The sequence below is a fragment of the Hippopotamus amphibius genome, chromosome 1 (genome assembly GCF_030028045.1).
Source record: "Hippopotamus amphibius kiboko isolate mHipAmp2 chromosome 1, mHipAmp2.hap2, whole genome shotgun sequence".
NCBI lineage: Eukaryota > Metazoa > Chordata > Mammalia > Artiodactyla > Hippopotamidae > Hippopotamus > Hippopotamus amphibius.
The window spans coordinates 25,613,673-25,630,925 of NC_080186.1; the positions used below are offsets into that span (position 1 = coordinate 25,613,673).

Genomic DNA, 17,253 nt, shown 5'->3' on the forward strand with positions numbered 1-17,253 from the left:
TCTTTTGCCTCAAGTATTACATCATGAAATAATTGAATATGTGAATCAAGATGTTAGAACTTATTCTTAGTTCCAAAATGTTTATGAATTTGAAAAAATGGCATGGTGGTAGAAATTAGAATGCTGGTCATCTAATTTATTGGGCAGTATTGGTTGGGAGGGACACAGTAGTGCCTTGCAGGAGAATGAGAGGGCTGGAGGTATGTATTTTTATCTGGGTGGTAGTTCCCCTGATATTTGCATATGCAAAAATTCATCAAGCTAGACACTTTTACTATATTGTTATATGTCAGTCTTTTGTTTTTTTTTAATGTCAGTTTTTTGTTTTGTTTATTTATTTGGTTGCACCAGGTCTTAGTTGCAACAGTCAGGCTCCTTAGTTGTGGCATGCGTGTGGGATCTAGTTCCCTGACCAGGGATCAAGCCCAGGCCCCCTGCATTGGGAGTGCAGAGTCTTAACCACTGAGCCACCAGGGCAGTCCCTTTTAGTCTTTTTAAATCATATTTTATATGGAGAGAAGTAAACAGAATAGGAATATAGTTAGATGTTGATAATCATTCAATTTCTTGTACATTGATACCTCAGTCTTCCTTTCCTACATCAGATTTGGCCTTTTGTGTATCACCTTCAGTTTGGGGAGTCTCTATTTTGTTAAATAGGGAAATCCTCATCTTCATAAATCTCAATTGTGAATCCTCTAAGCTGATTTCTTATTACTGTACTTTAACTACAGTTAAGGGGGCCCTCTGATTAGTAGTATATAGCTAGTAATAAAATAACCCACATTATATAACAATTACCCCTTGCTTTTTGGGCTTCTTGCCAGCTGTTGCTCTTTCCTTATTGGTATCTCTTTTCTGGCAATTATTCTTTTTTGTTATAGTCATCTATAATTGTGTGCTTATCTCCCTGTGTTTGGACTAAAAGTTCTTTGAGATCACATATCATAATCATGTCTTCTTTTTTTACATTGTAGATGCTTGTGGCCTAGAATTCTGGGGGCGGGAAATTGTTTAATGTGGCTTTTTTTCTCTTTTAGAGTCTATTTAGAACTATTGTTAGGTTTTTATCTTGTTTGAACCACTGCTTTTCAACTTATAAAGTTATTCTGAGGTTAAAAGTTATCTGCTACTCATATTACCCAACTATGTATCTGCTTTTTGAAAAGATTTTTGTCCTTCAAAGTGTAACACTTGTATAACAGTGCTATTGACAGCATTTTCATGTACAAGTTACTCTCATAACTTTGTTTTATGGATAAGGTTTTTGAGGTTCAGAGAAATTGAAGGCCTTTACCAAAATCACCAAGAGAGTAAGTGGCAGAGGCAGTTAGGCCATGGTCGGACTGTTACTTAGGTACCTTGTCATGCTGCCTTCTGTATTTCTGTGACTAATTATTAACTACCTTTGTTTAAATATTGCTTTGCCAAGATTTACATAAGCACAAATTATATTGTTATACATTTTATAATCGTACTTGGGAGAACTCTGTAAGCGCGTACAGTAGTCAAACGCAAATAAAAAATGTTTTTGTCTAGTCCTTGCCTACCTGGTTTATTTCAACCAAGGACTTTGGTTGGCAAGTATAAGTCTGGGGGTCAGGAAAGTGGAACCAGCTGTTGTGGCTCTGTTTTTCCTCACTGGTGTGAAGAAAGATGTGAGGGTATTTCAGAAAGGTCATCCCAAATTAGAGTTTCAAATGAATAGTAAAAAGGACTCTAGTACCTAGCACACTGTGTACTTGATATTCATTAAAATAGTAACTTAGATTTTATTTATGGAACACATTTTTTTGACAGTTTAAGTGAGGCTTGAAAGCGACTTAGAATTTTTGAAGTGGAGTCAATAGTGTTGTTCCTTACTTTTATATAGTAATATAATACTTATTAGGTATATAATTACCTAGATCACTGTAGGTGTAGCTGAAAGAGTACCCAGGCTGGGGATCAGAAAAATAAGGATTCAGTTTAGGCTCTGCCATAGTCAGGTCACCATGAACAAATTAAGCTAGGTCCTCTGAGCTTCTCTTTTCCTGGGTACAATTTTTGGAGACAATAACTCTACTCTGTAGGGTTATGGTAAGGATCAAATAAAATAAAGGAGTGTGAACGCACTTTATACTGCTAACAAATGTTTAGATTATTTCTAGTATTATAACAGTTCTTTTATTAAAAGTTTTGCCTGTGTCATACTTTGAGTGACATAGAGTAGCTCTAGCTCTTGCTTTGTCCTCATTTGCAGTTAATTTATCTTATTTACAGAATTTGGAGGTTTTGGCTCAGTTAGTGGAAAAATTGAAATAGAAATCAAGATCAACCATGAAGGAGAAGTGAACAGGGCACGCTATATGCCCCAGAACCCTTGCATCATTGCAACAAAGACTCCATCCAGTGATGTTCTTGTTTTTGACTATACGAAACATCCTTCTAAACCAGGTACCTGCCCTCTTCTATTCAAATACGAATGATGAGTCACTATAGGGATACATTGCTTCACTCAATTTTAATTGCTTGTTATTTGTATAATTTAACATCTTGTGATTTACACTGATATGTGTGGGTACTCTCCATTCTTCTTCCCTACGTGGGGATAAAAATGCTTTTTTACATAGAACAGAATGTGCAGCTTTTAAGCATTATCTTTTTGGTCATAATGGGTCTGTATTTCTCATAAACAGTAAGAGCTTTAGACCTCTTGATAAAAATTCCGTTACACATAGTAGATCCAAAGAGGCAGTGGACTGGATAGTCTTGATGCATCTGTTACTTTGTAGACCCTTCTGGAGAGTGCAACCCAGACTTGCGTCTCCGTGGACATCAGAAGGAAGGCTATGGGCTTTCTTGGAACCCAAATCTCAGTGGGCACTTACTTAGTGCTTCAGATGACCACGTGCGTATCCTTTCCTTTTTGAAGCAGATCTGGGCTAGTTATATCAATTTTTTTCTCTGGGGTGTGTGGGGAAGTTAGAGACTCATATATGTGTTAATTTTTCATTTAAGACCATCTGCCTGTGGGACATCAGTGCTGTTCCAAAGGAGGGGAAAGTCGTGGATGCGAAGACCATCTTTACAGGGCATACAGCAGTAGTAGAAGACGTCTCCTGGCATCTGCTCCATGAGTCTCTGTTTGGGTCAGTTGCTGATGATCAGAAACTTATGATGTAAGTAGAATCCATTTTATCTCAATATATTATCTAATTTTTCTATGAGTTACCCATTTCAAGCTTTTTTCCTGTTTTATCTCCTTTACTAAAGCTGGGATACTCGTTCAAACAATACTTCCAAACCAAGCCACTCGGTTGATGCGCACACTGCTGAAGTGAACTGCCTTTCTTTCAATCCTTATAGTGAGTTCATTCTTGCCACAGGATCAGCTGACAAGGTCAGTGTGATTTATTTTACGAGAAAACATAGGGTAGATTCCTCTGGCTCCTTTTGAATGCAGAGATCTTTTAGTTATGGGTTTGTTTGTTTTTTTCTCATTAAAAAATTCTATCGATTGCTCTTGTTTTCCTTCTTGTATGTAGACTGTTGCCTTGTGGGATCTGAGAAATCTGAAACTTAAGTTGCATTCCTTTGAATCACATAAGGATGAAATATTCCAGGTAAGAGAAACTCATGCTCCTATTTTTTTTTTTTTTTTTAAGAGAAACCTGGGTGTGGGAGTGGGCACACTTGTGCTTTATCCCATTGCTATAAATAATAAAAATCTTCTGTATACCTATGCTAATCTCCGTATGAATTGGGATTGTTTTCCCTCCATTACTTCTATACTTTCTCAAACTGGTCATTGGTCACCTGCATTCTTGAGGTTTTAAGAAACTTAGTGCCTGATTATTTTATCAGCCTTGTTCCAGACACTTATCTCTTCCCATATTTCCATTCCTTTATCCTGTATAACTTGCTGTATCTGTTAATTTCACAGTTCAGTCCTAAAGTACTGACTCCATGTTTTCTGCCTCATCAGTTTAATTAAGCTCCTTTTCTTAATATGCAAAGCCCTCTGACTCAGTTCAAGAAATAATTATTACATTGTGTTCAAAGCTTAATGCAAGAGCACTGTGAGGAGTACATTATAGTCTTTGCAGTCAGTCCTACGTGTAATACTGAATTCATTGTAAGTACTTGGGTAAATAATTATTGTGTGTGTGATCTGTACTTTAGTTTTTAGGTCAGCATTGGATGACATTTGGCTGGAAGCTGGAATTAGACAATAAGAATAAATGAGGGCTTCCCTGGCGGTGCAGTGGTTAAGAATCTGCCTGCCAGTGCAGGGGATGCGGGTTCGAGCCCTGGTCCAGGAAGATCCCACATGCCTGAGAGCAACTGAGCTTGTGTGCCACAACTACTGAGCCTGTGCTCCGCAACAAGATAAGCCACCGCAATGAGAAGCGCGTGCACCACAACAAAGAGTAGCCCCTGCTCTCTGCAACTAGAGAAAGCCTGCAAGCAGCAGTGGAGACCCAAATGTGGCCAAAAAGTAAAAAATAAAATAATTAATTTAAAAAAATAGCTATGAGTTAAAATATTTTTTTAAGAAAAGAATAAATGAGATCTTCAAAAATATAAGGTGAAATAGAACAAAAGCTGATATCCTAGGTCTAGTAACGCATTAAATTATTAAATATGTTAGGTATTTTCCCCTCAATTTTCTTTTTTTACTTTTTTTTTTTAAAAAAAAAAACATTATTTTATTTCTTTGTTTTTATTTTTGGCTGCGTCGGGTCTTGGTTGTGGTGTGTGGGCTTCTCATTGTGGCTCACAGGCTTAGTTAACCCTGGCCGCTTTGGCATGTGGGATCCCTACGAGGGATGGAACCCCCGTCCTCTTCATTGGAAGGCAGATTCTTAACCACTGGACAGAGGGAAGTCCCTCCGCTCAATTGTATAATTGGTGGCTTTTTTTCTTACGTATATAGGTTCAGTGGTCGCCTCACAATGAGACTATTTTGGCTTCCAGTGGTACTGATCGCAGACTGAATGTCTGGGATTTAAGGTGAGTTCTTGTTAATTACTCTTTGTGGAGTTATTTTCTTAGTTTCCAGAATTACTCAAGGTAAATCTGTTTTAACTTTTAAAAATCTTTTTGTGCTAGTAAAATTGGAGAGGAACAATCCCCAGAAGATGCAGAAGATGGGCCACCAGAGTTGTTGGTATGTTACAGATATTGAGCAGAACTGAAGTAGTTTGTGATTTACTGTCCTCTGTCTCCTTTTCATCTGTTTTCCTCCCTCTTGCAGTTTATTCATGGTGGTCACACTGCCAAGATATCTGATTTCTCCTGGAACCCCAATGAGCCTTGGGTGATTTGTTCTGTATCAGAAGACAATATCATGCAGGTTTGGCAAATGGTAAGTGTTTATTTATTTGGGCAAGTTTAGATACATGAGACCTAGTGTCACTTCATATTTATCTTCATCAATACAGCTGGCAGCTCTGGTCAGTTTACTCTCAATCTCAAGTGTGATTTACTTGCACATTATTTTCAGCTGCCTACTCTTTACCTTCATGTAGTTGTCTCACTGGTATCTCGAACTCAGCTAAACAAAACCAATCTTTTCTTCTCTCCTTCCTTTCCTTACTCCCCGTACCTCCTGACTTTCCTGTTTTCTATATGGCTTCAGTGTTTTTTCAAGTCTTGAAAACTCAGGTCTTCCTCCACTGTCGGTTTACCTCTAGGTCCTGTTCACTTAACAGATTTTATATTGTTTATCTCTGCAGTGTTTCTCCCAACTTGACTCATCTTACAAATGCAAACAGACATAACCAACTTTCCTGTTTCTACTCCACACCCTAGTTTTTTGGTCAGGTTTTCCTTACTGCTTGTGGGGCTATTGCAGTAACCTCCTAGTTGTTGGCTTGCCTCCTGTTTTTCCATCTTTGCTAGCGGTCAAATCTCTAAGAATGATCATTCACTTGAAATGACTTGTGATAATGCCTAGCACAGTTCCTGCTGCAATGTCACAGCATCAAAAAGTACCATTTCTCCATGAAACTTGCCTAAGTTTCAAAAACATCCCCTGCCTTTATACCCTAGTTGAAGGTGATCTTTGAATTTTCGGAGCACTTGGAATGTAATAAAAATAACTGTAGCGTCTGATATATAGCAGTACAAGAAATGATTGCTTTCTGGAGATGGATGGTGGTGATAGTTGCACACAATCTGAATGGACTTAATGCCACTGAATTGTACAGTTAAAAATGGTTACAGTGGTAAATTTTGTTATGTGTTTTTTACCACAATTTAAAAAACAATTGTATGACTTCTAAGTGACAGTAGCCTAATAAATGAAAATAATTCAGAAGAAACTTTTGGTGTCTCAGAGTAGATCTAGAGCCAGGAAGAAGCTCCAAAGGTGAGTTTTTGGCTCAGCATGAGGAAGAACATTTTGATATTCAGGACTTTCTTACGGAATAGCCCTATTAATCAAAAATAAATAAAATGGGAGTATTTCTGGCCTATGAGATTAACACATTATATACTACATCCATACTTTGGAATATTATGTATCAAAACAAAGTATACTTATTTTTACAAGCTATTCATGATATACTAATAAGTAGGAGAAAAGCAGATTGTAGAACAGCATAATAGAATCCCTCATATTAAAATTTGGGTATCTAGTCATATATAATTGTATGTAACTATTCAGTAGAAGGCTCTTTGCCAAAATGTGGTTGGTATGTTTAGGGAATTTGTGTTTTATTCTTTATACCTTTCTATATTATAATTTTTTATAAGTATGTTTCATGTGTTAACAGAAAATTATTTCACCCTTTTCCTTGTAACATACCCACACAAAATTAATACAAAAAATTAAAGAGTTCCAACAAGAAAGTGAAATGGGCTGCCTTAGATAGCCTGTCAACGAATGGTATTTTAGTAGTTGCTGTGGGAATGTTGTAGGAGATGAAGCTATATTACCTTCCAGGCCATCACCTCCAGTCCAGGTTGTTACTTTACTCCTTTTGCGGGGGCAGGGTGGGGTGGAGTGTTTTTTAAGAATTATTGTGATATAATAAGTGGTAAGTATTTGGTCTTTGTCCAGGTTCCTGGCACAGAGTTCCTAAAACCCTTGGGATTTCCTGAGTGGTAGGAGTCTCTATTGCTATTTATAAGTAGCTCCTTTTGGCCACACCTGAGTTTAGGCTAAGGCGGTGACTTAAGGGGGCCCCTATAAAAAGTCTTGGGAGAGCTCCATAAAAAGCTTTTGATTTGGTGAGCTTCTGGGTTGGTGAATATATTGATGCCACCAGAGAATGTGGAAGCTCTGTGCTCCCTCCCCACCTTGCCCTATGCGTTTCTTCCATTTGGCCACTCCTGAGTTACAATTTTTATAATAAACCAGTAAAGCGCTTTCCTGGGTTCTGTGAGTCATTCCAGCAAATCATTAAACCTGAGGGGAGCAAGTTGTGAGAAAATGTATAGCCAAGTTGGGCAGGAGTAGTTGGGTAGCCCGGGCACTTAGGGCTTGACACTGGCCTCTGAAGTGAGGATAGTCTTGGGATTGAGCCCTTGGTCACAGTCCTACCTCCAAGTGGTCAGCATCAGGATTGAACTGAGTAGTTAGACACCCCATTGGTGTCAGGGGAAAAGATACCACACATTTATTGTCAGACTACTCACACAATTGTATACATTCTTCATCCCTGTATTCAGATTATAAGCGAAGACTATCCCATCCTCTGCAGCACCTACCCTGGTGATTTGTGCACAGTAGATCCACAAAGAACAGTCAGTTTTGCACATGTGAAAGTGGTTTCTATATTTAAGATGGTTTTGGATATGGGTATTTTATCAAGTAGTACAAGTAGAGTTTATTTTATGCAAGAGCAGTTTCTCTTTTTAAAATATAAATTGAGATTTGGAACATGGTTTTGCTGGGTGCTGGGGATTCTCTTTTTTTCTTCTATATACAATTCAGTGAATTTTAGTCACAGAATTGTGCAACCATCACTACAGTCAGTTACCCCAGAAAGAAACCCCACACCCAGTCGCCATCCCTCCCATTTGCCTCCAGTCCACCTGGTACTAGGCAGCCATCAATCTACTTTGTCTATGGATTTGCCTATTCTGCACATTTAATATAAATGAAATCATACAATACGTGACTGACTTTTATTGCCAAATAATATTCTGTTGTATGGATGTATCATTTTATTTGTTCATTCATCAGTTAATGGACATTTGTGTTGTTCTTACTTTTTGACTTATAATAACGTTTGGTTAAAAAACTCAAGGTTGATTATCAAGACAAACGGTAACCATACTTCATTTTGGGAGGAATAGCCTAATCCGGGGGTTGGCCTATGCCAGCTGCCTGGTGTTTTTGGCACATGACTGTACTTATCCATTTGCAGGGTGTCTATGGCTGCTTTCATCCAACAGCTGTAGAGTTGAATAGTTAAAACAGACTATATGCCCCACAGTCTGTCTTCCTGGCCTCGTCTGTTTGGAAACCTTAACTTCAAGAAGTAACTTTCATGTTTACTCAATACCCTATTCTCTTTTTTCTTGTTTTTGGCAGGCAGAGAACATTTATAATGACGAAGACCCTGAAGGAAGCGTGGATCCGGAAGGACAAGGATCCTAGATAATGTCTGCACTTCTCGTGATTTTAGACGCCCCTTTTCTTCCCTTCAACCCTCAGATTGATTTAACACTGGTTTTGAGACACAGACTTTGTTTGGTTATCCCTTTATAATAAGTTCTGTCAACAATGTTATTAGTCCAAACAGAAGGTGTTTTCTAAATAGTAACTGGGGGCTTCTTGATTCAGCAAAGCCACAGACTTATATTTAAATTTTCTTCAGGAATTTTCTAGTAACAGAGGTCTAAAGTAGCCACAAGAAGGGGAATATTGTGTGTGGTTATTTTTCTTCTTATGCTATATTCCCAAGTTTTTCAGACTCATTTAAGTAAAGTAAAGGCTAGAGTAAGAAATAGAGGCAAGTGAGGTAGGTGTCTGAGCCATGAAGTATAAATACTACAAGATGTCGTTTTTATTCAGGAAACGGGAGCTTCAAGTCATAAATTCCTACTCTAAAATGTTCACACCGAACTTTCCAGGATACACATTTTCTTACATAGACCAGTCTCCTCTCAGTTTCTTTAGTTAAGTCAAAACAACATGTTCCTCTCTCCCCATATATTTTTGCTTGTTAGTGTATTTCTTGAGCTGTTGTCATTATTATTTCTTTCCTTTCTGTGAAATGGTTTAAAAAAAAAAAAAAAAACTTGGGACCACCAAGTTGTAAAGATGTATGTTTTTACCTGACAGTTATACCACAGGTAGACTGTCCACTTAAGTTGAGAAGAGTGAATCGATAGCTTGTATTTGTTTTTAAAATTAAATTAATCCTGGATAAGAGTTGCTTTTTTTTTTTTTTTTTTTTTAAAGGAGTTAGTCCTTGACCACTAGTTTGATACCATCTCTATTTTGGGTGACCTGTTTCACCAGCAGGCCTGTTACTCTCCTTGACTAACTGTGTAAGTGCTTATAATGGAATAAATTGCTTTTCTACATAACCCCACGGTGATGGGTTTTATTTAGGTATAACATCCATCAAACACCAGTCTCTGGCTTCTAGAAGAGTTGTTCAGATGACAGTTATTTTCTATGGTCTTTGACTACCAAGAGCAGAATTAAATATAATAGACCCAGAAGTGTAGAAAAGAGCTTTACTCCTTCCCAGAGAAAGTGAAAGACATAAAATACTGACTCAGAGGTGCACAGGTTAGTCTTTGATAAAATAACATCTTTTTGAGGTCTGTCTCTAGAGAACTACATAAACTTTCAAGAATGTCAGAGGCAGTGTGGTGGAGAGAATTTAAGGCAAAATTTAACTTTGGAAAAGGTGTTTGACCTTTTCTCATAGAGAGTTTGAGTCTCCCCAGTATATTTTTCACTGGGGCCTGTACTCAGAGGTTAGAAAAATAGGCTCTTAAAAGCCAAGTGCCATAACCAGGTAAAATGCCCAGGTCTTCAATCACCCAATTTAACTGAGTAGATACTCTGACTCAAAATCATTTTCATGAGGCAAGATCTTTGGGGAGATCTGGATAGGTTCTTTTTTTGTAAGTCAGTAGTTCTTTTAGAGCTTTTAGTGAAAATTACCTTGACACGAGTAAATCTGCATTAATTAGCATAGACTTAAAGTAAATTTTGTAAAGGAATTCAGTTAAAGTTAACACTCAAGGCACGAAAGAATTCAAATTGTAAACCCATATACAGTTGACCCTTGAACAACGTGGGTTTGAACTGCACAGTTTCACTTATACACAGATATTTTTCAATAGTAAATACCACATTACTACACCTACAATGGTTGGTTGAGTCCACAGATGTGGAGGAACCTCGGATACCAAGGGCCAACTAAGTTATATGCAGATTAACCCCCACATTGTTCAAGGATCAGCTGTTTAATACAATGAAAATCGGCTGCCTCTTTGACTCCTGTCTTCCCAAAAAACTTCCTGGTTTGGGTCAACACAAGGCAAGATACATTCTTTACAACACTGCAGGGTGTGTCCATACATTCATCCTTTACTCCATGTGCACGTGGAGGGTTGCTGATGGGTGACAGGATACTCATCTTTCCATTCCTCAGTGCATTGAGATCAGTACCAGCAGCCTATGAAATAGAATCCAGCCAAGAGTTGACAGATAGTGTTCTGCCTCCAGCCAGCCCTAGACTCTTTAAACAGGTCAGCCAGTATTTGTAACTTCCCCAGAGTGAACTGCTTGCCAAATCCCTGGCACTCCCTTCTCTGTTTAGAAAAAAGTGTGTCCAAAGGGTACTTAGTGATCCTTTGCTAAGAATTTTTTGTTGTTTCTTGGTTACAGATTCGGCCATATGTTTCTAAACAGCCCCTGTAAGGTTGAGAGAAAAAAGGATAGGTTTAAACTTTCTGCAACTTGAAATACGAAGTTTTGTGGGGTGGGTTTGTTTGGGGAGACGGGGTGCACCACATAGCTTGTGGGATGTTAGTTCCCTGACCAGGGATTGATCCTGGGCCTCCAACAGTGAAAGCACCCAGTCCTAACCACTGGACCACCAGGAAATTCCCAGTATAAAGTTTTTAACAATGAGTTTCTGAAGCCTAGTTAGTGCAGGCCATGTTGGGGAGAGATTTCTAGAATGTGATTTGCATATAATCAGGGATGACTTTGGGAGGAGCTAGCTAAAAATTTTGTCAGCCCACGTTAACTTTACACAGGTATTACAAGGCCTGAAATTCTGTAGTTTCGATTCTTTGGATTAATCATTGTCTTTTCTCTGTTGTACTTTTCACCTGATCCACACAGAGGTATTTAGCAGATCATTTTTTTCAATTACAAGGTTCTAGTAATCTCCCAAACAATAAATGTAGTCAGTTATGCTTGGATAAAACAAGGTAAAAAGAAAATCCTAATGTGGGAGTTCCCTGGTGATCTAGTGGTTAGGATTCAGCACTTTCACTGCTATGGCCCATGTTCGATCTCTGGTCTGGGAACTCCTGCAAGCCATGCAGGTGGCCAAAAAAAAAAAGGAAAAAAAAAATCCTAGTAGTTTAGGAAAAGCATCAGTTATAATAGTTATTTGTGAATTTGTATCCAAGATGTAGGATTAACTAGGAGATTAATAAAAATTTATGGATATTTATCTAGTATCCAGCTTGATCTTTTTTAATCCTTAGCTTCTTTATCCAAGAGAATCTAGGACTTTATAAAGAATATGAGGACATATTGGTATGTAAAGAAATTAATGAATTAGGTGTGTTGCTTGTTTCACAAATTAAGCAATAGTCATATCTGTCAGTCTATAAACAACACCCTCTTCAAATGTTTTTAAATGACTGTTAACAGATTAATTTAGCCTTCTTGGCCTCCTTAGTCATTGTCTGAATTAGGTACCCTAACTGCCTTCTCTGCTATTCTAAGGAAACTGTTTATGAATAGCAGATGGGGTCAGATAGGGCGAGGAAAGTGAGAATGCACAGAGCCTAGATATTTTATCCTGTTCCGGATTTCCTGATGATAATCAGGGCATATTTTAAGTCCTACTAGAAATTGAAACCTTCCAAATGAAGCCTGAATGCTTAAACCAAGCAACTTGGAGGTATGTGTTATCCCTGAATGACTTGTTTGTCAGTAGACATACAGTTTTTTTTTAAGGCATTAGTCTTGTTAGGTTAGGAAAGCAGCAACAATGTAGACACCACTCTTGTAACCCACAAGGATCACCTTGAGACTGTGTCTCCATTCCACCTGCTTCAGAAATGGGCGCATTAGCCTGTTCCAGGCTCTTGGGTAGCATAGCCCTTTAAAGAAAAAAAAAGCCATTTTCCATCTGTTCATGGATGAGCACAATTTGGAATTTTCCCTTTTTTTTTTTTTTCTGCTTTTCATGTCAAGAGAAATTTCCCCTGAGCAACATCTGCCCTCCCCACCATCCCCTCAGCCAGTGTTAGTTGAGATTTGGGTAGCAGCAAAAACTGACTTGTAATTTGAGAGCTCTTCAGCGAGGCTGATCCTTAGCTGCTCCATCTCTTTGTTCTTCTGCTGCTGGAGTTGCACCCCGCTTCTTAGCTGCCTCTGTCGTTCTTCCATTTCCTCCAGCTGTTCCTGCATGAGGGCCAAGAACATTTCTAATGAGCCAAACAATAAAAACCTGACATTGTCCATAATATATTTCCTTACACATTGTTTAATCTCCATAGCAGTGTTAAGGTTGAGAAACAGATTCAGAGAATTTTGTGTTTTGACAATGATACTGTTTTTGAAAATGGTGACCTGAAAGGAGTCTTGTCTGTTAATCACAGCTTCTTAATAAAATCCTGCAAAGGGTGGACAGGTTCTCAGAGGGACTTTTTTGTTTTACAGTTTTAAGAAGTGTTGGGCAGGGTTTTGATCTAGTTGGTGAACTAAGAATTTTATAGACCCCTTGCTCTATGTGCAAGTTTGTTTCCCTTAAGTTAATTGGTAGTTTTTATAATACCCTACAACTTAAACAATTTAAGTTGAAAGAAATCAAGTCTGTGTAAGCAATTCTTGAATATTATATTTGAAGCTCCTTGAAGTCAGAAGAGATGTCTTTACTTAGTACTTACCACAACATGGCATGCAAATAGATGCTTTATTAGTGAGGGTATCATAGTTGTTAATTTCCTATATTCTTTGTTTATTACATCAGGACAATTTGTTCTCAAGTGCTAAGTTGGAAGATGAAGGTGCTATGCCCTGGAGGCCCTCAGGGGTCTTCAGATAACCATTCCCCATTCTGCCAAAACCAGACAGGATGCATTCCGAAAATTGTCTTTGCCTAGGATTAATGCCTGAGGAATGACGTAAGGAAGATGTCAGCAAATCGGTCTGGCTTGCTTGCTAGCTGACATGGATCCTCAGGAAGCATGGGGGAGTTGGGAAGGGAAGGGAGCGTTGAAATTGGAAGGCATATTTTTAAGGAGCAATGAGTTTACCTCAGATTTTGAAGAATCATAAAATAGGAATCCATTAAGGTGCATACTGTCATTAGAAGGATCTAAATAATTTGTTAGCTGAGTCATCCTTGATATACCTATGGCACGTCAGTCTGCAATGTCTGATAGTCTAGCTGAGTCTCAACTTTCATCAGCATTGTCAAAAAGTCTTTTTTTAGTGCCTAGCCATGCTTTGACACCACACAGAGATGTGGCCTTACCATCTAAGAGCATGTTATCTAAAGGAAAGCATCTGCATACCTCCGGTGCCCCAGTTTCCCAAGCCTCACCATCTAGCAAACCTGCTTGTTTGCTGGATATACAGAAGATGTGCTTGTGAAGGCAGTCTGCACCATCACTGATAAGCTCTTGATAGGGAGAAACTGTCACAGAATGAAGGAAGTATTGTTACAGTGATAAAAATTAAGGACAATCTCCATTTTTAATCCTGTGTAGCACCACTGGGTTAACTTTCTAAAAACTGCTTTATCAGAACTACCCTGGCAGTCCAGTGGTTAAGACCCCGCTTCCACTTCAAGGGGCACGGGTTCTATCCATGCTCGGGGAACTAAAATCCTGCATGCCGCACGGCATGGCCAAAAAAGCCCTAAACAACAACAACAAAAACCCTGGTTTATCATCTCAGTCTTTCATAGACTTTCCACTTTCTTTAGTGTGGCATTCAGACTCCTGCTAGTTTGACACTTACCTCTAACTAGAACCTCCATTATTCCTCCTGCACTGTCCAGTATGGAAGTCACTAGCCACATGTGGCTATTGAGTACTTGAAAGATGGCTAGTCTGAATTGAGATGTGCTGGAGTGTAAGATATACAGCAGACTTTTAAGACTTGACACCAAATATATATATATACTATATACATATGTAATATATAATATATATAAAATATACTATTATATATATATACTATGTATATATATAAAATATACTAAATACCTCAAATTTTAATATTGGTTACATGTTACAGTGATAATATTTTTGCTATGCTGGGTTAAATAAAATGTACTAAGTTCACCTGTTTCTTACATTTTTTTAATGTGGCTACTAGAATTTCTTTTTGTTCTTTTTTTGGCCACGCTACATGGCATATGGGATTAGTTCCCTAACTAGGGATTGAACCCACACCCCCTGCATTTGAAGCACAGAGGCATGTGGGATCTTCGTTGCTGTGTGGGGGCTCTTTAGTTGCAGCATGTGGGATCTAGTTCCCTGACAAGGGATTGAACCCGGGCCTCCTGCATTGGGAGCTCAGAGTCTTATCCCCTGGACCACGAGGGAAGTCTCTAGAAATTTTTGAATGACACCTGTGGCTTGCATGATACTTATGTTGGGTAGTGCTGCTCTAGTCTGACAAGTCAGATTTCTGGACCTTTACTCCTGCCATTTCTGTCACCTAGACAGCATCTGCTCCCTTATATTGCAATTTTTTAAATTCACGTCTAACTCCCAACCAGATTGTAGATTCCTGGTTCTTAGTATGTCTGGCACCCTACACATAATGCTTATTGATGTGAAGCATGCAGATAGTAACCATATTCCATCTTACAGCATTAGAAGTCTACCAATTTCAAGCTAAAAACTTTGAGATCATTCTCAGCAAATTCCTCACCCTGCCCACTGCAACCAGTCACCAGATTCTACCCATTTTACCTTACGTCTCTCCTCTCTCCCTCTAAGTGGTCTTTCCAGGCTCTTTCAATCTACCTTTCGCACTGCCACTTAGAGTACATACCTATGTGCCAGGCACCATGAGAAGTGCTTTACAGATATTAGCTAGTACATTCCTTGCAACAGGCCTGTTAATCCCGTTTTACACGTGAGGAAGCTGAACCACAGAGGTTAAGTCGTTTGTCCAAAGTTTCCCAGGTAGTAAGTGGCAGAGCCAGGATTTGCCATTGGCTTAGAGTTCATGGGCTTAACGATTACTTTATCGCCTTCACATGAGAGAGAAAAGTAGCGATAGGTAGATAGGTTTAAATAGATAGATGCTAGATTTAGATGATTGATAGATGATAGATAGATGATAATAGATAGGCGGGCTCTTAAATGGTCTTCGAGCTGTTTTCCGTGAAACCCCAGGAGGAGGCCATGCTGGAGTGCCCTTGTTACTCTTTAGTTAGAAAGTAGCTCAAATTTTGTTTTCCATGTTGGCATTCCACATAAAATTGTCCTGGGGAAAGGGTCTGTGGCTTTGAAGAAAACCTTTTTAGGAAAACCACTGACCTAAAGAATACACAAAGCCCTTTATAATCTGGTCCCAGTCTACCTCTCCAGCCTCATCTCTCTACTCACATTCCTTATGACCCAGCCACACTGAGCTTCTCACTTCCCATAACAGTATGTCTGTGTTTTCATGCTTTTGTATAAGCTGTTCCCTCTGCCTAGAATGCCCGTCCCTTGTCTACACAGTGAATTCACTCTTTAAGGCTCAGCTCAAACACCTGGTGGTTGAGTGTCGACTTGAGCTAGATTGCACAGGGCTACATCCTTCCTCCATCACTTCCTAGCTGTGTAACCCTGCACAGATGATTTCTCTGACTCACCTGTTTTCTTATTTTTCAAATTGAGTTAAGAATTAAATGAAATATTACATGTAAAGAACTTGAAGTACATGCTAGCTATTGCCCCTTATTTCCCCAGGAATTCACCAAAACAAAAAAAAGAAATTTATTAATTGTTTTACTGGCTGTGTTGGGTCTTCATTGCTGCGTGGGGGCTTCTCTTTGTTGCAGTGTGGGAGTTTCTCATTGCGTTGACTTCTCTTGTTTCGGAGCATGGGCTCTAGGCGAGCGTACTTCAGTAGTTGTGGCGTGCAGGCTCAGCAGTTGTGGCACATGGGCTTCAGTTGCTCCGTGGCATGTGGGATCTTAGTTCCCCTACTAGGGATCAAACCTGTGTCCCCTGCATTGGCAGGAGGATTCTTAACCACTGCAACACCAAGGAAGTCCCCCAATTTTTTTTTTCCTTTTTCTGTTTTCTTTTTCTGTTCAATTTTTTTGTATTTTTTATTTTATTTATTATTATTACTTTTTAATTGGACTATAAACTTTTTGAGGTCAGGGACTGCCCTCCACCCCCACCCCCCACCACCATTTCTCTCTTGCCAGCATATAGCTCATTGCCTGGCACATAGAAAATAGGCACTTAGGGACTTCCCTGGTGGTGCAGTGGTAAAGAATCCGCCTGCCAATGCAGGGGACATGGGTTTGAGCCCTGGTCCGGGAAGATCCCACATGCTGCAGAGCAACTAAGCCCATCCGCCACAACTACTGAGCCTGCACTCTAGAGCCCATGAGGCACAACTACTGAGCCCGTGTGCCACAACTACTGAAGCCCTTGCACCTAGAGCCTGTGATCTGCAACAAGAGAAGCCCGTGCACTGCAATGAAGAGTAGCCCCCACTCGCTGCAACTAGGGAAAGCCCGTGTGCAGCAACAAAGACCCAACACAGCCAAGAATAAATAAATAAATTAATTTTTAAAAAAGAAAAAGAAAATAGGCACTTAGAAAATATTTTGAATGAATGAATGATGGTGATGAAAGAGGCAAATTTTAAAGTAGTAAGAGTGAAGTGTAGGGACTTCCCTGGTGGTTAAGAATCCACCATCCAATGCAGGGGACACAGGTTTGATCCCTAATAGAGGAACTAAGATCCCACATGCCTTGGGGCAACTAAGCCCGCACGATGCAACACTGAGCCTGCAGGCTCTAGAGCCCGTACTCCACAACTACTGAGCCCACTTGCCACAACTAGAGAGAAGAGCCCGGACG

General features: G+C 39.3%; 2 protein-coding genes across 6 annotated transcripts in view; one reads left to right on the top strand and one right to left on the bottom strand.

Moving 5' to 3' along the window:
• Positions 1 to 9,379, top strand: part of RBBP4 (RB binding protein 4, chromatin remodeling factor) — an 18,375-nt gene extending 8,996 nt beyond the window's left edge. For 2 of the 3 annotated variants that reach the window (XM_057704101.1, XM_057704094.1), the window contains exons 4-12: positions 2,263 to 2,436; positions 2,775 to 2,890; positions 3,001 to 3,161; positions 3,256 to 3,382; positions 3,528 to 3,605; positions 4,919 to 4,995; positions 5,095 to 5,152; positions 5,240 to 5,350; positions 8,528 to 9,379. In XM_057704101.1, the coding sequence (XP_057560084.1) occupies positions 2,263 to 2,436; positions 2,775 to 2,890; positions 3,001 to 3,161; positions 3,256 to 3,382; positions 3,528 to 3,605; positions 4,919 to 4,995; positions 5,095 to 5,152; positions 5,240 to 5,350; positions 8,528 to 8,593 (968 nt within the window). In that variant the 3' untranslated portion in view covers positions 8,594 to 9,379. Of the gene's footprint in view, positions 1 to 2,262; positions 2,437 to 2,774; positions 2,891 to 3,000; positions 3,162 to 3,255; positions 3,383 to 3,527; positions 3,606 to 4,164; positions 4,996 to 5,094; positions 5,153 to 5,239; positions 5,351 to 8,527 lie in introns of those variants that run through there. The other variant, XM_057704112.1, reaches the window with a different exon arrangement.
• Positions 8,981 to 17,253, bottom strand: part of SYNC (syncoilin, intermediate filament protein) — a 17,525-nt gene continuing 9,252 nt past the window's right edge. The window contains exons 3-5 of one of the 3 annotated variants that reach the window (XM_057704067.1): positions 12,483 to 12,607; positions 12,227 to 12,303; positions 8,981 to 10,873 (exon numbers count right to left, since the gene is read on the bottom strand). In XM_057704067.1, the coding sequence (XP_057560050.1) occupies positions 10,863 to 10,873; positions 12,227 to 12,303; positions 12,483 to 12,607 (213 nt within the window). In that variant the 3' untranslated portion in view covers positions 8,981 to 10,862. The remainder of the gene's footprint in view (positions 10,874 to 12,226; positions 12,304 to 12,482; positions 12,608 to 17,253) is intronic. The other 2 variants (XM_057704081.1, XM_057704074.1) reach the window with 2 other exon arrangements.